The sequence below is a fragment of the Biomphalaria glabrata genome, chromosome 12 (assembly GCF_947242115.1).
Source record: "Biomphalaria glabrata chromosome 12, xgBioGlab47.1, whole genome shotgun sequence".
In the NCBI taxonomy this organism is placed as follows: Eukaryota; Metazoa; Mollusca; class Gastropoda; family Planorbidae; genus Biomphalaria; species Biomphalaria glabrata.
In genome coordinates, this window is record NC_074722.1 from 18,903,257 (window position 1) to 18,930,273 (window position 27,017).

The window sequence follows — 27,017 nt, forward strand, 5'->3', positions numbered from 1 at the left end:
CGCTCTCGGGCTTCACGGCCTTTACCTGTTCCTGTGTAAAATGTCAGAAGTTAGTCACTTTTGTCAGGAACCCTTTGCTTGCTCGTGTGAAGGGAGCCACCTCACGGGGATGTGGTGAGACCGACACGCTCTTGGTTGAAATATTTAAAGATGGACAGAGATTTGAATGCCTAAATGTCTATAATCCACCGCGAAGTGTCCTTACACTCGATAGCAAAAGCCTCTCCAGCACCAGAACGATAGTGGCGGGTGATTTCAATGCCAAAATCCAGGTTATAGGTTGTACAACAACCGATCTCTCGGGACAGAAAGTAATCGACTTATGCGACGGAACAAATTTGGTTCTCCTCAACGACGTTGATTCTCCAAACACATTCATTCACTCCGGGCATGGAGGGGAATCGAAACCAGATTTGTGCCTGGCGTCTGCGGACATAGTTGCTAAGAGTCGACTAGACGTCCTGGGGGACTTGGGATCGGATCATCTGCCGCTAATGGTCTCAATTGATCTCGGAACGACAAAGCAAACAGCCTGCCCTAGACGTAAGTGGGTGTACGCTAAGGCGGACTGGGAGCTTTTCAGGATTTCATCAGATACACTCCTGGAAAGACTTGATATTGATTTTGAGAATATTGACGCAACTTACAGTCTCTTTGTGAAGGCTCTTTTATCTGCGGCTCGTAGGGCCATTCCGCGAACCAGTGGTAAGCGCAAGTACCGATCCTTTTGGTCTCGAAAGTTGGCACGTCTTGTCCGGCAACGAAAAGCAGCACGAAGACGGCATGCTAGACAAAAAACGGAGGAGACGAGACGAGCCTACAATAAACTCACGGCATTGGTAAGGGATACGGTGTCAGAAGAATCCTTAAAAAAGTGGTCGGAGACTTGTTCGAACCTGGACCTCGCGGATGGACGGCAGGCATGGAAGTTACTAAACAACTTGGCTGGAGTGGGGGAACCGAGGGTAGCGGAACCCCTGCAAACACCAAGTGGCCCTGTTATTACTGATAAGAAGAGAGCGGAGGCTTTGAACAAACATTTTGCTGGAGTCTCCAAAGCACACAAAAAATCTTCCGTGTCGATGGCCCTTGACCGTGTTAGAAGAGCCAATGAAAAACGCAAATGGGTCGACGGCAAGGCTGGGACGGAAACATTCTCAGAGCCCTTTACCATGATGGAGGTGGCTTTCGCGATCAAAAAGGCGAGACTACACAAGGCAGTGGGGCCAGATGGCATCAGCGCTGAGATGCTAAAAAATCTTGGAACGATTGGCCTCCTAAAACTTCACGGCTTACTAAATCGGACATGGACTCAAGGGGACTTCCCTAAGGCATGGAGATTGGCTACCAATGTTCCTATTCTAAAAAAGGGCAAGAATGCAAACAGCCCTGAGAGCTACAGACCAATTTCCCTCACATCGTGTGTGGGGAAGGTTGCGGAGAGAATCATTAACCGACGGCTTACGTGGTACCTAGAGTCCCACAATTTAATTTGTCAGGAGCAGGGTGGTTTCAGACAACGGCGTAGTGCAATGGACCAGGTTACAGTCTTTATGCAAGAAGTGGCAGACGGTTTTCAGAGAGGCGGAAGGGAGAAGAAGGGTGAGTCGACACTCGCGGTCTTTCTGGATCTTAAACAGGCGTACGATAGAGTCTGGAGACAAGGCTTGTTGCTTAAGTTGATGGACCTTGGGGTAAACTCCAATATGTATCGATGGATCAAAAGCTTCCTAACGAACAGGTTAGTTCAAACACGTTATGGCGAGCAACTGTCAAATAAGAAGGTACTTGAGCAGGGGTTGCCTCAGGGCTCGTCACTTTCATGCACACTTTTTCTGGTATTCATCAACGATTTGACCAAACGCCTAGGGTGTCGCTCACTACTTTTTGCGGACGATTTGCTGATCTGGAAAACTGGGAGATCCGCAGCCGCTCTAGCTGCGGAGATCCAACGTGACCTAGTCACGATTTCCTGCTACACACGATTGTGGAATATGGAGGTTAATTGTGCGAAAACAGTCTGGACCCTTTTCACCCTTGGCAAAGATATCTATAAAGAAAAGATTTCTCTCTCAATCAATGGTACCGAATTAAAAATGGAAGCCAAGCCGAAATACCTGGGAGTCACCCTGGACCCAAAAATGGGTTTGTCCGACCATGTGAGAACAGTGCGAGAGCAAGCGTCAGAGAGCCTTAAGGTAGTCAAGCGGTTAGCCACGACCAAGTGGGGGGCCAAAGCGAACGTGTTACGGGCCCTCTACATTGGAGCGGTAAGGTCGAGGATGGAGTACTCGTCTCTTGCACAGGTCTATGCCTCACAAACGTCTCTAGCGGGGCTGGACTCAGTGCAGAACCAAGCAATTAGACTCATTTGTGGTGCATTTCGTACGACGCCAACTGCGGCATGTGAGGTCATGACAAATCTCCCACCACTGAGATTACGAAGGGAGCGAGCCGTTATGATTGCTTATGAGAAATTCAAACGGCTAGAAGAAGGCTGCCCAGTCAGGAGTCTGGTCGACAATTGGCAGGGCGGAAATCGGCTGAAACGGAACTCTTTCATGCACTCGGTGCGGGAATTGTCCAAAGAAGTCGATTTACCCCAGAACAGAGCAGCTCTCGCTCTGCATGGGGCTTCTTCCCCGGCGAATGCTCCTGGAGTCCCGGAGGTGAGGAAATCGCTGATTGACCCAGAAGTTAACAAGAAATGCACAAAAACTGTCCTACGAAACACTGCCAGGAAAACTGTCGCCCAGTACCCAGCTGATTCCATTAAAGTGTACACAGATGGTTCCACGAGAGAGAACCTCGGACAAAAAACCTCTGGGTATGGTGTGGTAGTTCGATTCCCTGGCTCGATCGAGAACGATGAGATTCTAGGTGCGTGTTCTGGCAGGAGCAATTACGTAGCTGAAATGGTTGCAATTCAAAATGCAGTAGAGTACATTGAAGAACGACTTAACGAGAAAACAGCACAACCCAGTCCTATTGTGCTATTTACAGACTCTCTGTCGAGCCTACAAGCCATTGAAAGCCCTGCAGATACGCTCCCGGAACCACTGGCAAAAACACTGGCGTGCGTGGGACGCCTCCAAGAAAAACACAAAATTCGGACGACATTCCAATACGTACCTGGACACGTGGATGTGGAGGGTAATGTGAAGGCTGACTTATTAGCCAAGCTCGGCACAAAACTGGACCCTGTGGACGAGCCACAGACTTTTGAGCAGGCGCGTGCGATAGTAGACGAATGGGCAAGAGAAAAATGGTGCAAAAGCTGGGAGACTGGTAATACGGGAAGGGAAGTCTGGCAAAACCTAAAAGGGCCCTCAAAATCGGACGAATGGTGGCAGCTAAATAGAGAAGAACAGGTGACAATCGCTAGTTACCGAACGGGACACTGTCCAATCGGTGCCTATTTTGCTAAATTTAAGCCAAACTTCGACTCACGCTGCAGGCATTGTCAGGACGACGTAGAAACAGTTAACCACATCCTTTACTACACCCTAAACAAGGCCATTTGAGTGAAACAAAAGCTGGTTTGCATGAGGAGCTGGCTCTGTACGGAGACAGAGAAGCTTTGAGAAGGACTGCCGCTTTCCTTGTCCGTGTTATCAGAGAATAGAGTTCTCAACACGGTGCCCCAGTGCGATGAGACTTACACGGTCTGTAGCAGTACCGCCCTCTGACAGGCAACGAGAATGTTCCTCTTATTATTATTATGAGATTATTGTGCCCTTATGTCCCTCCCTCTATTGATTTCAATCAGAACTCGGAGGCTTAGATCGTTCTACACATTTTCTAACTACGTTACCTTAGAAACTCCTTTTTCTCCGGGCACGTGACCAGTCGAATGAGAAATTCCAGAGTAAAGAAAGCTCTCAGGAAATGTTCTATTGCAGCTAGAACGTAAATGTTGGTGTAGAAAACATTCATATCAATCACACTGATGGTGATGTTCCCTGAAGAGAAAAGCAAAACATCGTTTCAAGCAACCAGAAGTGAACAAGTGGCAGTGGGGAGGGGGAGAATGGAACCTCGGTCCCACCGTCCAATCTAGGAGGCAGATACAACTTTTAACATCGTCCAATCTAGGAGGCAGATACAAGTTTTTAACATCGTCCAATCTAGGAGGCAGATACAACTTTTTAACATCGTCCAATCTAGGAGGCAGATACAACTTTTTAACATCGTCCAATCTAGGAGGCAGATACAACTTTTTAACATCGTCCAATCCAGGAGGCAGATACAACTTTTTAACATCGTCCAATCTAGGAGGCAAATACAACTTTTTAACATCGTCCAATCTAGGAGGCAGATACAACTTTTTAACATCGTCCAATCTAGGAGGCAGATACAACTTTTGAATGACAAAACCTGGTGCCCTTGGTCCACATGGGCACTGCAAGCAAATATCTGTACTAAATGCCCCTAGTTATGTTTTTAAAGCAGAAAATCTTGTGTAAAAACTTAACGATAACAAAGTTAAATGTTTCCCCCATATTGAAATAATTGCGTGCTACAAATGGAAAAGCAAAAAATTAATTGTGCAGTGCTAAAAATTGCACAAAACTTAGCAGACACCCACTGACCTTTATATATAGGTCTGTGCATACAACTTTTAAAAAATATAGCTTAGTACACAAAAAGCTTGCTATTTAAAGTTTATAGTTTTTCCGACATGTATCATTTTGTAAAAAATCTCCAATATGGGATACGCCTTCTAAAACTCCAAACAAACAAAAATAGAGTCTACTTACCAAGTGTCTACTTACCAGACGTCCTGTTCTCCACGATAGATTGAAATTCTGGTTTGACTTCTCGAAACTGATTTAGGGATAACAACAGAAAAACAATGATAGAAGTCAGTATACACAAGTTGTAAATAGTGCACCAAACCTGAAAAACAATGATAGAAGTCAGTATACACAAGTTGTAAATAGTGCGCCAAACCTGAAAAACAATGATAGAAGTCAGTATACACAAGTTGTAAATAGTGCACCAAACCTGAAAGACACAAATCTATTAAGCCTATATATTTTTAAAATACCACTGACTGACTCATTGATCAAGAAATTTCTCAAACTGGCGTATGTATCCTAATCAAATTTTGTACACAGGTTCCTTTTACCTCCAAGGTTCTCACTAAGAACGGTTTTTGAGAGATTTGCAACATGACGACTGCTATTCACAAAGAACCGCAAGCTCTATCAAACCTTTGTATTTAATTTTGCCTATTTCCCCAAAAACATAAACAGAAATATCGCCAACAAATTCGTTTTTTTTTTCTTTTTCCATTAGTCTATTTCTCTTTGATTTTCCTTACTTTCTTTAAGACACGGTCTAAATAAAAAAAAAATCCTAGAGAGCAAGAAATGGTTGTAACACTGTCAAAAAGCAACAGCAACAACTAAAACTTAATAGCATTACAAAGATAAATCTAGATTTATTGTCATTTTGCTACATTCAAAAGGAGGGAGATAAACGATTACAGTAAATAAAACCCAAATTGATATTTCTTTTTATTTAGAGAACAAAATACCGAAATAAATGTAGAAAGGGGAAAGAGAATGTGGCATTCAACTGGGTCCTTCGGAAAATGAATTAATTGCTCTAGGCTTGAAACTGATGGTATGAATAAATGTATGCGGTGTCTAATACCGTACATTACTGGCAATAAGATTAAAAGTTTCAACAAAAAAAAAAAAGTAAAACTTACCAAAAAAAAAAGGGCGGGGGTAAAATTCGAAATATAATAAATATGGAACTGAGAAGCCGAAGAAAAGTCATATGATTGCATGTATGTGTCGGGGGCGCATAAGGAGTAGGTGTTTCCAAATCAAGTCAAAAGTCTATGTCGGAGAAATTACGATGCGCATGTTAAAAGAAAACAAAATTGGGTTCTAGAGAAATGAAAATAGGCTACTTGAGAGAGAAATTGAATGTGTACGTGTGTCAAAAGATAGAGAAAGAATTGAAAGACTGTAGGTGTTTACAGAGAGAGAAAGAGTTGAAAGACTGTAGGGGTTTATAGAGAGAGAAAGAATTGAAAGACTGTAGGTGTTTACAGAGAGAGAAAGAGTTGAAAGACTGTAGGGGTTTATAGAGAGAGAAAGAATTGAAAGACTGTAGGGGTTTATAGAGAGAGAAAGAGTTGAAAGACTGTAGGGCTTTATAGAGAGAGAAAGAGTTGAAAGACTGTAGGGGTTTATAGAGAGAGAAAGATTTGAAAGACTGTAGAGGTTTATAGAGAGAGACAGAGTTGAAAGACTGTAGAGGTTTATAGAGAGAGAAAGAGTTGAAAGACTGTAGGGGTTTATAGAGAGAGAAAGAGTTGAAAGACTGTATGGGTTTATAGAGAGAGAAAGAGTTGAAAGACTGTAGAGGTTTATAGAGAGAGAAAGAGTTGAAAGACTAGAGGTTTATATAGAGAGAAAGAGTTGAAAGACTGTAGAGGTTTATAGAGAGAGAAAGAGTTGAAAGACTGTAGAGGTTTATAGAGAGAGAAAGAGTTAATACATTTGCAGGGACTTAGAGAGAAAAAGAGTTGGCTGATTGCAGAGGTTTAGAGAAAAAAAAGAACTCCAAGTTTACAGTTATGACTCTCAATACTGTAAGATATTTTCGATGTAAAACAAAATTAATGGAGCTCCACAATTTAATTAACTGATTAGTTATTGTTTTTTATTGATTCATTTTTTTTTTGTTAGCAACAATGAATAATTGTGCAAAGTTTCAACTTGATCCGAGAATGTGAAGTGGGGGAAATAACAAATTCCAAATGTGTGCCACACACACAGAGTTGATACAAGCTTTGTATAAATGGCAGATGACAGGAGTTTGAAAGATGGACAACTTCTTGCTTATTCTCTAGATTCTTTATTTCTATTTGAAAATGTTATCCCCCATCATATGTGAACTAAATAACGTGATTTCTTCACTTTTCACTTTGAGAACCTAAACACTGTCTCCATTTTTGTTTTACTATTTGTAATATTATTTTTACTTATGTTACCTTAGCAACCCAATTGTAGCTTGGGGTCTCCATAACAAGCCATATTTTGCCCATCAAAGACAACTTTTTGACCTCCGAGACATCTTCGTCATACCTGCCGTAGAGTGACTTGGAGATAGAGTTGACGATTTTCATGGTCTTCAGACCTTCATGGAAGTTTTTCCAGCAGCACTCACTAGTCAAAATAAGCACGTGAGCAATAAAATGGAATAATTATAATAGTTACAACATGACTTGAAATAACAACTTATATCTAAGGGCTCCTGAAATGTTCAATAGGAACCCACAACTTTGTAATCATATTTTATCAATTTGTTTGTTTATTCCGGACATTTGTGCTCTAGTTTTTGTCTAGTGCAAACGATTTTTTTCTGAAGACTAAAACTATCTAGATATAAGTGATAATAGGCATTTGAAACAATAACAATAATCTTTATTGTCCTTAAGGAAATTTGTCTTACAATTTGTGCATTACACCAAACAAAACATTTATATTATAAAGTAAAAAGTAAGGCGTATGTATGTATGTTACGAATAGACATTAAAACCGTTTGACCAATCTTGATAAAACTTGGCATAAATGTACCTTGGGTGCTAACTTAGACCGTAGTATATGTATTGTAGCCCTAAAACAAACTTAAGACCCTCAAAAAAAAGTTTTCCAACTCTAAGAAAGCATTATAACTTCATCGATCTAGGATATGTTTACCATATTTACATGAAAAGATCGAAAGGATCTAGATCTAGATCTAATTTTAGAAACTACACTTTGTGCATGTAGTTTTTTACTTTGACACATGAAAATACAAAATATAGTCGATTGATTTCATTATTTAATAAAATTAACCTTCAAATTAGTTTTTCAAATGCATTTTTACATAAATTCGTTTCTTATATCTGCGAATTTAGAATTCCTGACGAACATGCTTTCATCAGACTACGCGAAATGTTACACATCTCTCTATTCCTAGGTCTAAAACTATATTTCAACTCTAAGATGATATAACTTCTCTTCGCAAAGATAGTTTTATAATTAAACACATGAACATATTAATTATAGTCCATTCATTTCATATTTTAATCAAATTAACATTCAAATTTGTTTTTCTAAAGCATTTTTACATAGGTCTACATTCGTTCGCCAATGTTTTTATAATTAATTGAATTCAGGTCAATATTAGCTATTTTTAGCTCCATTCATAATATTTTTTTATTCATGAATTCATGCATTCGCCTTACTTACAACATTACTATTTTCTTTAATTGTTTCTAATGTTAATGTTTCAGTGACTATACCAGCAATACGCAAGTTAAGACCCGCGGGCAGCGGGTAATATTTGTCTAGTTGTAAATATAAAAAAAATGTACATTCACACCAGACTCACTCATAATTTACATGTGAAAAGTTTATATCAGATTGTTTCTATTTAATGATTTGATTGCCAGGGGAACAAAAGAGTGTATGTGTCTGTTTGTCTTTGCTATCGGTGTCTTGTATCAATTTTATGATGGTAAAATCACAAAATCCAGACTCAAAGGGTGATTTTTTATTTCTAGAATCTTTTTAGCTTTTTTTTATGGATGTTTGTCTCAAACAACTGCCCAAATGGGTTTTGATTTTTGCCAATGACTTTACCAGCAGTATCTAGGATTCTATAGAGTTTAATTTTTATTTTTGATGCTCAGATTCTTCTCAAATCGCGTACAAAAAAAACAACAAAAAAACAAACAACATTTGATCTAACTTTGTACACACTATATATATATATTTCGTCCATTGTGGTTCGATGATGATCACTTTAGTCATCCAGGGGGCTGAGGAGATCTGGGGATTTGTGCCTCCTCATGTGGCTGGTGAGACCTATGTGAGCCCGGAATGTTCGGCTGCACACTGGGCAGGTTATACCAGCTGGAGCTAGCGTCATTGGCCTTGCCTTTCTTCTCTGGCGCTTTCCTTCTGCTAACGCTGTTCTCTTTTCCTCAGCAATCTGTTTCACATGATGCTCTGTCATGCGCTTCTGTCTCCCAGGTGGCTGGGTTAATGCTGAACGCTTTCAGAAAAGCTTTGAGGGTGTCCCTGAAGTGTTTGCTTTGTCCACCTTGTAAACGCTTTCCTTCCCTTAATTGGCCATACAGTAGTCGTTTAGGGATGCGGCGGTCTCTCATTCTGCTGACGTGTCCTGCCCATCGCAGCCGGGTCTGCCTCAGGATTGTGTGGATGCTTTGCATACCCGCTCTTTGAACTATCTGATATTTTTTCTTGCCATTTTGACATTCAGTATTTTTCTTAGACATGTCATGTGGAAGTGGTTCAGTTTTTTTTTCATGTTTTCTGTATACTGTACACGTTTAATAATAATATAATAATTTGTTAACAAACATGATGTAGGCTCAAGGCGCTGTGATAACATTACAAACATAAATATAAGAGCTAAAATGACAAACTTATCTAAAAAAGTTTTAAACAGGTAGGTCTTAATGTTCTTCTTGAAAATAGTGTAGCATGTTGTCTGTCTGAAGTCAATGGGGAGTGAGTTCCAAACCTTTGTCCGTGCACTTAAAAAGTCTGCAGACCGTAGCTTTTGAGGGAGAAACGTGGCACCACTAAAAGCGTTGAGTCCATTGATGGTAGGGCTATTTGAGGGACATATGGAGTAATCAGTTCGCTAAGGTACAAGGGCATTTCTTTATTGTAGATACACTGATGACAAAGTGTGGCCACCTTGTAGTCGATTCTCGCTTTCACGGAAAGCCAATGGAGCGTGCCAAGAGTGTAGTAGCAGAATCTCGTCTTGTTTTTCTAAGGACTATTCGTGCGGCGTTGTTTTGAATACGTTGCAGTTTGGCTATTTTGTCATCGGGTATACCTGCTAGCACGGCGTTGCAGTAATCAAGGCGGGAGAGTATGAATGCCACAGCTAGCGTTTTTGTTGACTCCTTTGCTATATATGGTCGGATCTGGCCTAATCTGCGCAGCTGCAGATAAAGACCCTTGCAGAGCTGACTTATGTGTGGGTCGAAAGATAGTGTTGAGTCGAAGAAAACTCCAAGATTCTGCACTACATGGACATAAGGAACCTGGCAGTTCGTGATAAAAAGAGAATCTGTTCCGAGTGCCAATCTTAACTATTTCTGTCTTGTCTTCGTTCATCTTGAGCTTATTCTCAAACATCCAATCGCTCACCCTGGCAACGGTACCATTGATTTTCTCTGCCAAATGCGATACCTCGAGGGTACTAAGGAATGGTAGAACTGTGTATAACGTTTCTGAGGGATAGAGCAATGTAGGGAGGATGACAGCTCGATTGACCCCTAGCTTTGTGTTTGTGGTTATACCTCGTCTGTTCCAGACATTTTTAGACAGTCTGCCATAGGATGCACTGGCCTTGGCGATACGCAGGTCGATTTCATTATCAATCTTTCCTTTCTGGAGAGTGTGCTGCCAAGATAGGAAAATCATAATTGTCCATCTATACAAGCGAAAAAGAAACCGCCAAATCTGCGACATACTATGTAAATAAAATGCACATCAAACAAGATTTGTTTAATAAAATAAAACAATACGCCATGATAGTTACAACAAACTTTGAAACTTCAACAACTAAAAAAAAATGCCTACCTCATCAAATCCTCTGGAATCTTCCAAAATTCTAACTCAGCTCGGATAGATAAACTGCATACATTAGAAGGTAAGTGAAGTTCGCCTGGATTCAACAAATATATGGAACCAAATGGAAGTCATAAATTATATATAAAAAAAAAAACGCTCAGTAATTATTTCCTGGATGTGCATTCCTTTAAAATATTAAAACTCATTTCCTTCAATGCACAGACTTTATTATCAATACATTGGATTTCCATATGATCGAATAAATTGTAAACGTTCCTTCAAAAAATAGAAAGAAATAAAATAAATAATAATAAGAAGAAGAGCACTTTTATGAATTTGTCCTAGCATATGGGATAAGAAACAAAACCATTCCTTAATGTTATTAACAGGCCATTTCCCCAAACTAATTTTAATCTACATCACAAGCATTAAGTGAACTAGGGACCTATGGTAAACAGATGTGGCTACCAAAGCTATCTAAGAAACCGGAAGAAATCATAAACGTTTTGGGAATTTGATGTAAAGTCTTATTCACAGCCCTATTTTATATATATATATATTTGTCTGTGGTTCTATTTCTGAAACTTACTAATCACAAGTTGACAGATTTATAACACTATGCAACCATTGTAAAATTAAGCTTAAAAATATTATTTTGGTGAAGTATATAGCACAAAACACAAATACCTAGAGATCTTATTTCTGTTTTTAAGGGTTGAATGAAAACTGAGAATGTTTGTTTTTTCAAAGCTAAGAATGTAGCATACATTGTATGTAGCTAATATTAATATACATTTAAAAAAAACAGATTTAATAGGAGGTTCGAGTTGTTTTATAGTAAGGCCGGATTGGTGTGAGGGCAGGCGGGGTCAAGGGGCCGCCACTTAATTAAATCTGAGCTTAGTAAATCAGCTGCGACTGCCAAGAGTTTGCTATTAGTTTGTTCCTCTCTGTGTCTACATGACTAAATCCTGCGATCTCCTCAAAACCTATGACACCCGAAGTGTCATGTCGTCTTAGAAATGAGATACAATCTGATGTCAGTGCATGTACTGTATTAGATAAGCCAGGAAGTACACATGTACTGTATTAGATAAGCCAGGAAGTACACATGTACTGTATTAGATAAGCCAGGAAGTACACATGTACTGTATTAGATAAGCCAGGAAGTACACATGTACTGTATTAGATAAGCCAGGAAGTACACATGTACTGTATTAGATAAGCCAGGAAGTACTCCAGCAAGTATCGTAGAGCTGAAACATGCGCTCATTAGGTTGGGTGTGTGTGTTTGTAGACTTGTGCGAGCTGAGCAGATATTGATGAACACATTCGTGTGTGTGTGTATAGATTTCAATGCGATCTGAGCAGATATACACATATAGATGAACACATTCGTGTGTGTGTGTGTGTGTGTAGACTTCAGTGCGAGCTGAGCAGATATTGATGAATACGTTCGTGTGTGTGTGTGTGTGTAGACTTGCTGAGCAGATATTGATGAATATGTTCAGTAGACAGTTGAATATGAGCTAATAAAACCTATACATTTATAACCTTCCAATAAATAAACATAAGCCTCGTATTGAGCCAATACTGTGTGCAAGTTTTTTTTTTTTAAAGATTTCTTTCTTGGGCTTTTGGTTCACGTTTTAATTCATTCTATGCATTCAATTAACATCCCACAAAATCATTAGATTAAATGTGACAACACGCTCGATACAATGCAATCTAATGTCTAATTTGTGTGTAATTTGTGTAGAATAGAGTGTTAATGTTTTAAGTTTCAGCTTGTTCACTAGTGAATCTCTCTCGTGTCCATCTAGAGTCTAGACTGTCGCTTAGTGGAGCCGCGTAGATCATTTAAAAAGTAAGAACATAAATAGAAGAGAATTAACGGACTATTGTCTCGACCTCCCGAGTTCTAACTCCTTCGGGGGGCTAGGATGCAACAAGGTCCTTCAAGGATCATCTATCTACCTTCAATTGAATGCTAGTGTTTTTGTTGCTTATTTCTGTTGCTACAGACGCAGGCTACAGAACACATTGGTAGATAACAGAAATAAACAACATTGGTAGATAACAGAAATAAGCAACATTGGTAGATAACAGAAATAAACAACATTGGTAGATAACAGAAATAAGCAACATTGGTAGATAACAGAAATAAACAGCATTGGTAGATAACAGAAATAAGCAACATTGGTAGATAACAGAAATAAACAACATTGGTAGATAACAGAAATAAACAACATTGGTAGATAACAGAAATAAACAACATTGGTAGATAACAGAAATAAACAACATTGGTAGATAACAGAAATAAACAACATTGGTAGATAACAGAAATAAGCAACATTGGTAGATAACAGAAATAAGCAACATTGGTAGATAACAGAAATAAGCAACATTGGTAGATAACAGAAATAAACAACATTGGTAGATAACAGAAATAAACAACATTGGTAGATAACAGAAATAAACAACATTGGTAGATAACAGAAATAAACAACATTGGTAGATAACAGAAATAAGCAACATTGGTAGATAACAGAAATAAACAACATTGGTAGATAACAGAAATAAACAACATTGGTAGATAACAGATATAAACAACATTGGTAAATAACAGAAATAAACAACATTGGTAGATAACAGAAATAAGCAACATTGGTAGATAACAGAAATAAGCAACATTGGTAGATAACAGAAATAAACAACATTGGTAGATAACAGAAATAAACAACATTGGTAGATAACAGAAATAAGCAACATTGGTAGATAACAGAAATAAACAACATTGGTAGATAACAGAAATAAACAACATTGGTAGATAACAGAAATAAACTACATTGGTAGATAATGATATGCTGGTTGTAGTATGTGAAGGAGGAGGTCTCAGTACGACAACAAACATTGTAACTTGATTTGAAAACTAGTTCAATAGAAACAAGGTTACAAAGAAAGTTTGTGTGGAAACACAAACTCAAATTCGGACCGCTAAGTGGTGCGCTCAGGCATGTAAAAAAAGGCAGGTTGCAATATTTTCAGAAAGAGTATCAGAAACTATGAACTACAAACTATCAATAACTACAACCCTATCTTAGTCTATACAACAATAAGAGACGTGCTCGTGTCGAAAGTGTTGCCGATACTGTTGTATTGTTAGTTTGACTAACGGACTTGATACCACAGGATATCATTATTATTACATTGTTTATATTCATAGATTCATATGTATTCAATGAAATTATAGTTATGACGATACTGTTAAATGTGAACATGGCCAAATTGATGTTATTAAATGATTCTATTATTGATTTAATTGTTTTGTAAAGGGCCAATCTCTCATTCAGAGCCCCAACAAGGAAACATTTTCCTTCCTCTCGTGTGTTACTGTTAGAGCATGGAACTTCCATGGTTAGAGTCTGCGGTTTCATTTCACGTGTAGAATATAAAACACTACTGTTTTAAATTATATTCCACTTATACTAAATATATATTTTTTTTATTAAAGTAGGGACAGAAATTTAGTACTACAAAACATCTTTAGCATAAATGTGTTAAAAATATTCTGTTTGGTCTTTGTCCGTTATTAAATAATCTTCTCCTGTTTTTTTTTTTATATTTTCTTTTTTTTTTTTTACTAATAATAGTGACTAGTTGTACAAATGGTGTGTACTTGTATGAAACAAAATGCTTGCAGAGTTGATTTTAAAATGAAATGTTTCGCTTTCAAAAAAAAAAAGAAAAAAAAGGCAACCATCGCATCAGAACTTTCAAAGATCTAAACTCTCATAATGTCTAATTCTCAACATCTAATTTACGAGATCTAAACTCTCATAATGTCTCATTCTCAACATCTAATTTACGAGATCTAAACTCTCATAATGTCTCATTCTCAACATCTAATTTACGAGATCTAAACGGGACGGACATACAGACCACACACAACTTATAGATTCTATTCCCCTTTTGGTGGCTTCAAAAGCGCTTTCAGTTTTTGAGTTTCAGATATACAGACAAAATAGCTCAAATCAGATATCGTTATATAGGCCCCTATGTCAAAGGAGCAACTAAAAATTACATTGTTAAAAACATTACTGACGAGTTATTAATAGCATCTAGTTCTCTGGTCTGCTAGACTTAACACTTACCTAAACGATAAGCATCCAGAATATACGGAACTAGTATTGGATTTCTGTCTATAAAAATAGTTTGTATGTAATTCTTGGAGGAAGTTTGACCAAAAGACACCATATTGTCGTGACTGGACTTGAGCTGAAAACTAGCTGGCCTTTTAGAAATGTGTCCGTATGGCCAGCTGGTACTATACGTGTTTAAAGGAGATGGTGCCGCAGGTCTCCAGGGCGTATGCAACGAATGTGGACGTTGTGCTGAGCCTACATTGCCTTCTAACGACGCTGAATTAAGCTGCGATGAATGAAAACATTCCGAGGATAAATGACCTGAGCTTGGGTCATGGGGTGAAGGCTGCCCAACAAAGACATATTTACTTCTGTCAACACTCTTGCGTCCCCTGGGCCTCGTGCCGCTACGGCCATGTTGGTTGTAGTCTGGCAAGAAGGAGACGTCTGCATCAACCTGAAACTGGACTTGGTTGTCTTGGAGTGCCGTGTGAAGTGGTACTCTAGGATCGATGACGTCAGCCAAAAGTGTGTTTGGCAATGACAGTAGTGTGGACCGTGTGGTTACAAACACTTCCCCACCAACGTTTATCAACACTTGCCCGTTATTCATAAGAAGATCTAATTTCGACATTTCCAAATTTTATTTTAATCTGCCAGTAAAAGTTTCTTTGAATATAGAAAGAAAAACTGGAAGACTTATTTCCATTACAAACTTATGTTTTTGTTTGATTCTGTTCGATTCCAAATGGTTTTAATGATTTATTGAGTCATTTGAGTAGCACACATTTGAATTGCCAGGTGAAAAATAAACGTATTTCTATTTAAAACAAATGTGGTTGTGTACCTACAAGACGCCGAAGTTGTCAAATAAAATAGTTATATATGTAAGTGAGGCGAATAGTTCTCGGACTCCCATGAGAATGATGTTGCCCGCTACATGCATCTATGCAAATATAAATGTACATCTGTAAATAACCCTCTAGCACATTGTCACACAACATAAACTTTTAACAGAGTGACGAAATGTGAAAGCCACAACTGACACTATGGTGTTGGTTTCAAAGTGAGACCAGATGTTGGTGTGTAGTGTGACCCACGCCTCGTGAATAATCAATACTAATAAATTGTGTTTCAGCTTATTTTCACAACTTAACTAATTATTTCATCTAGACTCTTCTAAGTATGCTATAGATCTGACAGCAACGTTTCGGCCAAGTAGGCCTACGTCTGAGATCTATGACACCATTGTTTCGACTAAGTATAGCATAGCCTACGTCATAGACATATGACACCTATGTTTTTACCAAGTAGACCTACGTTATATACGAATGACACCAATATTTCGACCAAGTAGACCTACGTCATAGATCTATGACAGCAATGTATTGACCAAGTAGACCTACGTCATAGATCTATGACAGCAATGTATTGACCAAGTAGACCTACGTCATAGATCTATGACAGCAATGTATTGACCAAGTAGACCTACGTCATAGATCTATGACAGCAATGTATTGACCAAGTAGGCCCACGTCATAGATCTATGACAGCAATGTTTCGACCAAGTCGGACTACCTTATAGATCTATGACAGCAATGTATTGACTAAGTACTTCATAGACCTATGACAACATTAAGTTATTACTGGCTACGTTGTACATTTATGAGGTTGATAGGCGTTGATTGGGTGAAATAAAACTTTGCACACATTGTAAGAAGATGAAAGTGTTTGTGTATCATGTATGCTACTATTTCTAATGTCTAGAGTCAACTCAAATAACGTTATGTGTAGATGGAGAGGCTCCGAATCAATCCACATAGATACAAATGTTGTAGGCCTAATCATTGGAAGAGTTGTCTGACAGCGTGAAAAAGATAGAAAGAGAGAGTATGACTTCAACTTTCACTGATTAGTTAGTATATTAGTCTTATGATAAGTAGTTGTAGCAACGAACTGAAGATAGTGTAAACTCTGTAATGCATGTTGTGTAGCCTGACCCCTGACCTACGATGAGCCCGTTTAGATCACAGAAACTTGAAAAGATATTGAAAAAGATATTGAAAATCCGACATCATGATATGTAGAATTTTCGAAGTTCTGATGCAACGGCTATTTTTTTTTTTTTTTGAATGTGAATCATTTAATTTTTTTAATTAAGTGTGCAATCATTCTTTTCCCCATATATTACTAAGAAAAATTTTTTTCATGCAAATTTCCATAATTACAATTGTCTAAAACAGTAACATTGTGTTTTTTTTATGTTTAAAGTATAGTAATACTAGATTCTGTTATATAAGCTACTGTAAAGTGTAGTGTATTTAGCTAAAATAAATGAAAGAATATAATATGTATATATGTGGAGTTTAAAAATGTAGTGTACACATATGAATAAAATTTAGAGATGTATTCAAAACGTGCCTTAAAAGAGAAGGCATCAATAGATCATACACACTCGTGCACATCCAGGTGCACCACACACACCTGCACATTCCATTTGACACTCGTGCACATCCAGGTGCACCACACACACCTGCACATTCCATTTGACACTCGTGCACATCCAGGTGCACCACACACACCTGCACATTCCATTTGACACTCGTGCACATCCAGGTGCACCACACACACCTGCACATTCCATTTGACACTCGTGCACATCCAGGTGCACCACACACACCTGCACATTCCATTTGACACTCGTGCACATCCAGGTGCACCACACACACCTGCACATTCCATTTGACACTCGTGCACATCCAGGTGCACCACACACACCTGCACATTCCATTTGACACTCGTGCACATCCAGGTGCACCACACACACCTGCACATTCCATTTGACACTCGTGCACATCCAGGTGCACCACACACACCTGCACATTCCATTTGACACTCGTGCACATCCAGGTGCACCACACACACCTGCACATTCCATTTGACACTCGTGCACTTCTATGTGCAGTACACACACCTGCACATTCCATTTGACACTCGTGCACATACATGTGCACCACACACACACACGTGCACAGGCCAATCGGCATCCATGTGCACATTCCATTCGTCCATGTGCACCACACGTGCACAGGCCAATCTGCACATGACAGATCACACACCTTAGATTATTAATTGACATATATTTTACACAGGATTTCTGAAACTAGCATAGGTAGCACAGGTAGCTTACTAATCGCTGGATTTATTAGAAATTCCCATTTTTTTGGATATACTATTAATGTGATAATCTAACATTCGACTAATGTGATATCACTGAATAACTGTATCATTATTTATGGATTATTCCTTAAGTTCTTTTTCTCCCTTAATTTTATACCTGACTGAATGACATATTTATTTTTATTATTTAATATTTATTACTAATGAAATACCACCATGCTCGAATCGGGATTCGTACCCGAGACCACTTGATTGTAACTTGTTTGAGAGGCAAACGTCTATACCACTAAGCCACACATCCATGTAAGACTTGACAGAACAACAACATAAGAAGAGATGGACCTTGAATCCAATCGATAATGAATTGGTGACTGATAAGAACACGAAAGTTTAGGCAAAAGATGTTTACATTTATTGAAGGCTAATTAAACTCCAAGATCTATTTATATTTTACATTGCTATGAAAATTAAAAAAAAATACGTGGTTCTGCGAGATGGTCGAATACTGGGTGGAAAATGTCAAGATGGCGTCCAAACATTCTAGACCTAGACTTTAATATACATTTGCTTACAGTTAGCGTTTGTTGTGAAACTATTCGATGTATTAGTATTTATTATGTAACTCTGTACACTCCTGTGTATTTTTTCTTTATTAACCATTTGAATAGTAACCTGACATGGATTTTCACGTAACGGAAAGTAGTAAATAAAATTACATTAGGATCTATCTATAATAATGGATATCTGAGATATAATACGAAAGGCATATAATGTAAAATGTTAGTTTTTATTTTATTATTTTAGTTATAAATTAAAGCGCTCAATGTCTAATTAATATTCAATGGTATATCATATATGAATAATATGATTTAGTAGACGAATATGATTCTTGCTAAATCCATACTTAACTTTCATCTATATCAGGGGTGGGCCAGCTTTTTGGATTGAGGGCCGCATTTTAAAAAATTGGTAATGGGGGGCCGCATATATATGTATATTCGTTAGCTAACTGTGTATGATATCTTTTAATTCATATTTATACTGTATTAATACTGGGTCCACAGTAAGCTCAGAACAATTAGACTACGTTATATAGTCTTCTCTACTAACAAATTGTTTCTGAATTTGGTTCCCGGTCATTTTATCCCCGGTCACTTTATCCCCGGTCACTTCATCCCCAGTCATTACATCCCCCGCACTTCTATCTCTCAAATGGTTTTCACTACTTCCACCAAACCTTGGCCTTTGATCAATACGTCATACGCAGGATAATATAATATTACATCCCCCACATCCAATAGAAGCGCTATAGCTAAGTACACACCCAGATTTACAATAAATTATAAGATTTCTCATCAAGATTGCAGAGTGGAAGAGGAAACACTATAAACGCATTAGTAACATGTCAAAAAATATCAAAAAGCATTCTACATAATCATATTTATATATTAGATGAAATGAGGGCTTAAGTCAAAGCCTTAACAGCACAATTAAACAATGAAAAAAGAAAAATATTTAATTGGGGATGAAATGACCAGGGATGAAATGACCGGTCACCTTGAATTTTTACTATATGTGCATTAAAAGAATCGCTCATGCATAACGATGAAAAAGTAGCCCCCCCCCCCCCCCCCCCAAATATTTCATTCTAAGATAAGAAATAGATCAAGAACTTAATTTTTAGTTTCTGATGTAAGTTGTTTATGCAATAATCATAAATTGATCTAAATTAATTAATTTCATTTATAACAAAATTAACTTAAACTTCTACAACCAGTCAGACTAATACTAGAAGGCCAAATTTTAAAAAATGCTTTAATGGTTCAACGTGTTTCATCATCATCATCATCAAACTCCATTAGAGTGAGGGCTTGAGAGGCTCAAATCCTCTCTTGCAAAAGCCCTGGACAGAAACCCTGCTGTCTTGCGTAATGCATACATATCACCATACAGGTCGAGAATTTTTGGTTTCCCAGACCTTTCGAGACGGAGATCAGCAAGTCTGGGGCAGTCAAACAGAATATGAGACACGGTTTCCTCTTCTTATCCGCAGCGGGGGCACCGTGAATCACAATTTGCCCATTGCCGTGAGAAATATGAGCCAACAGGACAATGGCCTGTCATGCACTGTGCTATAATAGCATGCTCAGGCCTGGACAGCCTCCACCACGGGGAAGTGCGGTCAGGGCGCCTCATGTGCTCCCAGACTTCACGGGCTTTTTCCCAGCACTCACACCACTTTTCCATTTCTATTTTTTCCTCGTGGTAACTGGAGTAAGTTCACCCCTTTGCTCTCGAGGCTGGAGTAAGTTCACCCCTTTGCTCTCGAGGCTGGAGTAAGTTCACCCCTTTGCTCTCGAGGTGTTCCGAAAAGGGCTAACGTTGCGGGAGCTCCAACTTTCCTAGCAGACTCTCACGCTCTCTTGGTGCAGAGTTCTGCTGGTGAGGTTTGGGGAAAATACTAAGCTCTAATTGACATAGCCCCTGCACGCTCGTCTGGTGTAGAGACTGTGTCTGTTGGGATCTATAGTTTATGCTGAAATGATGGGCCGCTGCCCTGGAGACTAGTGAAAGGTCAAGCCATTAAAATTTGCGGGCTCTAAACTGGTGGTTACAAAAAGGTGTCCTGCCCCACTCCACTTTCGTGGATTAAACCCTGCCCATACGAGTTCATAGTGTTTAGAAGGCCATATTGTCAAAGTTGTCCCACAAGGTAGCACAGATATGTGAGTAACGAGATTTAGTCTAATTTACTTGAGAAATATGAGAAATATGATATTTAAATAAATTTCAAATATATGAGTCCTAGCCTACAATATATCAATTTATTTAAAATATGGATTTGTTTTTCTCCCTGTAAACACACATAAATAGAAAACTTGTGTTTCTCATATTTGTCCCTCCCCTAACACAGCTCGCCAAGCGTTTTCTTGCATTCTAAATACGATTGGTGTCAATTAAGATCTAATCAAACACGTTCCTTTGTAGGCAACAAACTGAACTTTTTAAAATAACCAAAATAATGTTGGAAACTGGGTAATTATTAAAATGACTCGAGAGATTTTTCTAGACATTAGTTTATGTTTATCTTTGGAAAAAACTAACGACATAGTTGGCAACACGGTGAAACTTCTGGTTTGACGGTTGTAATGTTTCAAAATAAAATGATCTCAAAATTAAGTTTGGTTTACGTTTTGTTTTCATACAGCTTCATTGCGGCACTCGACTCCAATGTTCCTTTGTATTCAGTAGAGAATTGAATCAATAGACTTACATGAACATTTTTTGCACCATCTTAGGTAGAAGTACCGGTCTACATGCCCCTGTAAAATGAAAATCTGAACAGTTATTTGAAGAACTGGATTGTGCAAACCTCTCTGTAAAGACTCCCTGCAATAATAAAATAATTGAAAGAAATAAATAGAATGAGAAATGGTTGATCAGCTTCAAAAAGTAGAGATTGATTTTGAATAAACAAACTCTGATTACTTGTTATTGTTTTTACATTACTTGTTCTTCTAATTAATTGTACGCTATTTTTAAATTTCTTAAAACTTGTATTTAACAGGTGGACATGAGATTCAACTGTATGAAGGATTAGAATGTGATCTACTCAAACATTTCAGATATTGTACAACGAATCCAGGTCATTAAGACTTTATACCTGTCTACATATTTAGATTGACACACTTACCTGAAGCTCTGCGGGATGAATTTCTTTTTAACTTCATCAAAATTACAGCTGACCTTACTGTCCGAATCAGCGTTAAGAGGACCAGTCCAAACAGGCCCCAGTTCTGGCCCAGGGGAGACATACCATTTCAGCTGTTTGATTTGAGAGGTAGTGAAACGTTAAGTCCGGCACCGGGAGGATCTGGGGTGTTAAGAAGGTCGTCAACGGCGTTGACCAGTTCGGAGTCCCGAGCATGGTTCACTGCTGGTGTAACGGAATGCATGTGGCGGCAGTTTGTGGTGGGAAGTGGAAGTGGACACAGCCACACACGTCATCTATGACGACATAGAGGCCAGGTCTACCTCAGATCGTCTGTTTTTTTTACCAGCCCAACAGACCCAACGTACTCCTTGACCAGGGTAGCTTTGTAGTGGTCAACTTAGACAAAGACAGGACCCTGTTAAAGTATGTCACCTGTGACATCGAGCTGGGCAGTAGACTGTAAGGTTTGCGAGAAGTTTAAGAAGACCTGTGACGATCACAAGCTGACCTTCATCGTGTTACACCCACATGGCTTCTCCAAGCAGGTCAGCATAGGTCAGTGGGTGGAGAAACGACAAGAAGGTCATAGCGCATATAAACTTCAGTTCTCTTATACGACGACGTGCACATGTCCAGGGAGCAGTGGCGGCCCAATCAATATCCACTTCGCTGCCCACATAACAAAGCCCAATCAATATCCACTTCGCTGCCCACATAACAAAGCCCAATCAATATCCACTTCGCTGCCCACATAACAAAGCCCAATCAATATCCACTTCGCTGCCCACATAACAAAGCCCAATCAATATCCACTTCGCTGCCCACATAACAAAGCCCAATCAATATCCACTTCGCTGCCCACATAACAAAGCCCAATCAATATCCACTTCGCTGCCCACATAACAAAGCCCAATCAATATCCACTTCGCTGGCCACATAACAAAGCCGCAATAGCTGTACTGGACGACATGAGGCCTGTCAGAAATCGTGCTATAAATGGCTAGGACTAGTTCTACCGAGATCCGAGTTCCTCTTGCTGTGGAATGTTGCTTTGAGTGTTTGCAACGGCATGTTTACGTGTTCATGTTTGTGTTACATTGTTACATAACCTTTTAGTATGTTGATACATGGATTCATATTGTATACATAACTAGAAAATTCTTCTTCTTCTTCTTCTTCTTCTTCTAGCCAGCTTTATTGCTGCTGAGCTGTGAACTCTTTTGCAGACTGTGCCAAGGAAAAAAAGTGTGCTGTTTTCTTCAGTTGTTCAGCACTGCCGTACAGGGTGTTGGTTATGTTGGGCTGTAGTGGAAGTAGGGTCTGCCTAAGGTCGATTAGGGAGGGGCATTCAAAGAGGATATGGTTTACGATTTCAAAGGGGTGGGCGCAGTCTCTGCAAAGGGGGAGTTGTGTGGAGTTTATTTTGTTCAGGTGGTAATTTAATAGTGTTGTGTGTCCTGTTCTTAGTTGGAAGATTGTAGATTGTTCTTTGCGGGGGAGGAAGTTAATACTGTCCAGTTTGTTAGGCGCAGTCATTTCTTTGTACCTAACCTGCCTTTGATAGCTTATCTGCCTTTTCATTTCCCATGATGCCAATGTGTCCAGGGATCCACTGTAGTGTGATATTGATATTTAATTTTGATATCATCTGATGGATTATCACAATGAGTGTTGTCAACTCTCTTGGGCTGTTTGAGGTGCTGCTGTTAAGTGCTTGCAGAGTAGATTGGGAGTCTGTAAAGACAACAATATCTGATGGTGGTTGCTTTCCTTCATATAATTTGTTTTCCACTGTCTGTAGTGCTATGGTGATTGCCTCAATTTCGGCTTGGAAGTTTGAGCAGTAATCGCCACAGGGTGCACTTATCTCAAAGTGTTTATTTTTAGGGAAGACCAGGAAGGCACCAAGACCAGCATTGATGGTGGCTTTGAAAGCCGATCCGTCTGTATAAATATGGATAGCTGTTTTTTTGATAGCTTTCAATTGTTTCAAGCCTGCCTACTTTGAGCTCCAGTGGATTTGATTCTTTTGTTAAGGTGTTATTTAGTAAATGTGTTTTGATGGTTGGTTGTTTGTAATTTAGTCCGATTGTAATGTTTGAAAATCTGGTAATTTTGTCTCTGTTATTGGGTAGGTGGTGTTTTAGGGCTAGTTCGTCAGTAAGTTGGATCAGAGTCCTTTGCTTTTTTTGGTTGTTTTTCCTATTTCTCTGTGTTAGTAATTTATTTGGATGATCGTCCTCCAACCTTCTGTATCTCTCAATAGCTTCTAATGCTGCTCTGTTGCTCCTTAACTTAAGAGGTTCAATATTGGAGTCTATTTCACAGGCTGCTGTGGGGGTAGTTCTCATACCTCCACTAATTAGCCGCAAAGCTTGGTTTTGGGTTGTATCTAATGATGATTGATAGGTTTTGTTGGCAGCTACTTGTGTGGAGAGACAGTTATCCATTACAGATCTGACGTATCCAGTGTATAACTGTCTTAAGGTTTTCTTTTCAGCTCCCCAGGACATTCCTGCTAGATGTTTTATTATGTTTAATCTTTGTGATACTTTTTCTTTTAAATCTGCCATAAAGTGTTATAGAGACAGTCTTTGGTCTAGTTTTACACCAAGATATGTTGGATTTTCTTCTTTATTTATTGGCTGTGAGTCTATTTTTAGGATGTAGTTTCTTTTTGCTGTTTTGTTGCTGTGGCTAAAGATTGAATAAACTGACTTTTCTTTGTTTATTTCCATTTTCCATAATTTTGAATATGTGGAGATAGTTGTGAGGGCTCTATTTAGTTTGGATCTAGTCAGCACTGGATATTTCTCTGTAGTCCAAATTAAAAGGTCGTCTGCATAAAGTGCCTTATTGACCGAAATGAGGTCCGGGAGGTCATTCATGAAGATTAGAAAGAGAGTGCAGCTAAGGGCTGAACCTTGTGGTAGTCCTTCTTCCAAACTTTTTGTACTAGAGATGGCACCTTCGAATCGGGTTTGGATGGTTCTGTTTTTTAAGAATGCCCTGATCCAGCTGTACATTTTTCCATGGATGCCCATTTTTTTCATCTTCAAAAAGAGACCTTTTCTCCACACTCTATCATAGGCTTGCTGCAAATCTATAAATACTGCTGTAATGTGTTTGTTTTCATGAAACCCTTCTACTGTGTCCTGGATAAAACGAAAGAGGTGGTCTTCTGTTCTACTTGCTTTCCTGAAGCCAGCTTGTGCATTGTGGAGTGAGCAAGTACTTTCTAGCCACCAATAAAGTCGGTTATTGATCATTTTTTCTGCCATTTTGCCAATGCTGGATGTTAGAGATATTGGTCTATAACTTTTTGGGTCTCCAGGTGGTTTATTTTTCTTTAAAATGGATATTATGTTTGCGGTTCTCCATTCCTGTGGTATGTCTCCAGTTTTCCATGTATGGTTGATAAAGTTAAGTATACAGTTTTGGGCCTGTGGTCCTAGTCCCCGAATCATTTCATTTGTTATTTTATCGGGTCCAGGGGATGCTCTTGACTTGAGGATTTTTAGGGCAGTATTGAGTTCATGTAGAGTGAAGGGAGTGTCAAAGATCTGACAGTTGACTGTTGGAGCTTTTTCTTCTTTCTTTAAGATATTACTAAAGGCCTGGTCCAGTTGTTTTCTTGGCTTTGACTTGTTAATGCTGGCAAAATATTTATTTTAGTAAATATAAGATTGTAAAGATTATCTAAAGGAAAAAAAACGCTTATTACTAACATTGTTATCAAAAGAGCAGGTTTAACTCCCTTTTTGTTATGCTATATAATACAAAATTAATTAATTACTACCAATTGATTACTAATTATTTTTTTTTATTCGTGTGTTGTCATCGACTATGAATAATTATGCTAAATTTCAACTTGATCCGAGAATGGGAAGTGGGAGAAAAAAAACGTAATAGAACGTAATAAGGGAAATGAATCCATGTATACATACACATCTCTCATTTAGTAGCATTTATTCTTATCTTATATAATACAGACGGTACTTCAAAAAAAAAAAAAAGAAGAGGATTACGTCCTACGCGTCATGCATTCAGTCATGCATATTAACCAATGACTTAAATTTTGCTAAGTCACTGGTTTTCCTGGCTAGCTCAGTATTTTATTAAATTTTGTTTTTTGTATTTGAAGATTATGGTTCAGTGTTTTATGTATAAACTATTTCAATAGTAAACATAATAAATAATTACCAACAACCAAATAATTGATTATTTTTTATTTATTGATTATGTTTTGTCAGGTACAATGAATAATCATGCAAAATTAACTTGATCCGAGAATCGGAAGTGGGAGAAAAGAAATGTTCAAACTTTTTACCAGACAGTCAGTCAGAGTGAGTTGATATAAGCTTTGTAAAAAGCAAATTATAAAAAACTAGAGGTCAACAATTCTCGAAGGTTGATTGAAACATTTGGTAATTCTTGCTACTGAGCGTGATCTATGTAGGGAACAGAATTATTATTGCTATACTGTATGACTTTGCTACACGCAAGGCCCGTAAAGTAATTCTGTATGTAGTAAAGAAAGAATAAAATGCGAAGACGAATTTATTTTCTAATGCAAACTCTTAATTTTCACTTATTATCCGTATTCCTACCAAAACTGGGCTCTGCGCAATCCGTTTCGCATAGGGCCCCGCAATGGTCAAGTCCGGCCCTGCTATTTAGTGACGGGTGAATACAGAGAAGATTGCTTGTTCACCCCCCCCCTCTTTTTTTTTCGCCGCAAAAGTTTGGGGTAACTCTGGTCTGACTTGCAGAAATAAAAATGTATATTTCCATCACTTTTGGTGGGCCATGAAGAGAATTATATATACAGAAGATACTTTTAGAAAGCATATCTTAGTGAGATAACTCCTCATTTACAGCCATACGTCCTAATACTGTCAGAATAATTCACCTTTTAATATCTAACAAAATTAATTAATTACCACCATTTGATAAAATATTTGGTTAATTTTTAGCGGCCCCCGAAAGGGGAAAAGACGCTATTAGTTTTGTGTAGCCTGTCTGTCCGTCCGCCCCGTTTAGATCTCAGAAATTAGAAGAGAAAATGAAAATTGAACATCATGATATTTTAGATCATTCAAAGTTCTGATGCAACGGCTACTTTTTTTCTTTTCCGAAAGTGAACCATCTAATTTTTAAAATTATCTATGCAAGCAGATGTTTTTAAAAAAATACACCACTTTTACAACTATTCACTATTAATAGTAATAAACACGGGAGGCTCTTTAGTAGGGAAGGCAACTGTAGACCATATTTTAAACATTTATTTCAAAAATGATTTTTTTTTACATTCGTATTGCTAAGTTATGTAAGTTCTGTCATACTAACTAC

At 38.4% G+C, this 27,017-nt stretch overlaps 1 protein-coding gene and 2 long non-coding RNA genes across 5 annotated transcripts in view; 1 reads left to right on the forward strand and 2 right to left on the reverse strand.

The window, feature by feature from the left end:
- LOC106051417 (potassium voltage-gated channel subfamily C member 4-like) overlaps positions 1 to 18,389 on the reverse strand; it is a 35,956-nt gene extending 17,567 nt beyond the window's left edge. Inside the window, exons 1-5 of one of the 3 annotated variants that reach the window (XM_056006737.1) lie at positions 14,780 to 15,833; positions 10,635 to 10,719; positions 7,016 to 7,190; positions 4,776 to 4,827; positions 3,815 to 3,962 (exon numbers count right to left, since the gene is read on the reverse strand). In XM_056006737.1, coding sequence (XP_055862712.1) covers positions 3,815 to 3,962; positions 4,776 to 4,827; positions 7,016 to 7,190; positions 10,635 to 10,719; positions 14,780 to 15,404 — 1,085 coding nt within the window. In that variant the 5' untranslated portion in view covers positions 15,405 to 15,833. Of the gene's footprint in view, positions 1 to 3,814; positions 3,963 to 4,775; positions 4,900 to 7,015; positions 7,191 to 10,634; positions 10,720 to 14,779; positions 15,834 to 18,162 lie in introns of those variants that run through there. The other 2 variants (XM_056006736.1, XM_056006738.1) reach the window with 2 other exon arrangements.
- On the reverse strand, positions 16,504 to 17,693 carry LOC129922115 (uncharacterized). Its single transcript, XR_008774108.1, has 4 exons — positions 17,645 to 17,693; positions 17,498 to 17,597; positions 17,351 to 17,450; positions 16,504 to 17,303 (listed from the first exon to the last, which is right to left on the reverse strand). It is a non-coding gene; the product is annotated as an uncharacterized LOC129922115 (long non-coding RNA).
- Positions 18,390 to 18,599: 210 nt separating the features above from the next.
- Positions 18,600 to 25,684, forward strand: LOC129922116 (uncharacterized). The gene is made up of 2 exons (XR_008774109.1): positions 18,600 to 18,729; positions 21,519 to 25,684. It is a non-coding gene; the product is annotated as an uncharacterized LOC129922116 (long non-coding RNA).
- Positions 25,685 to 27,017: the final 1,333 nt, after the last annotated feature.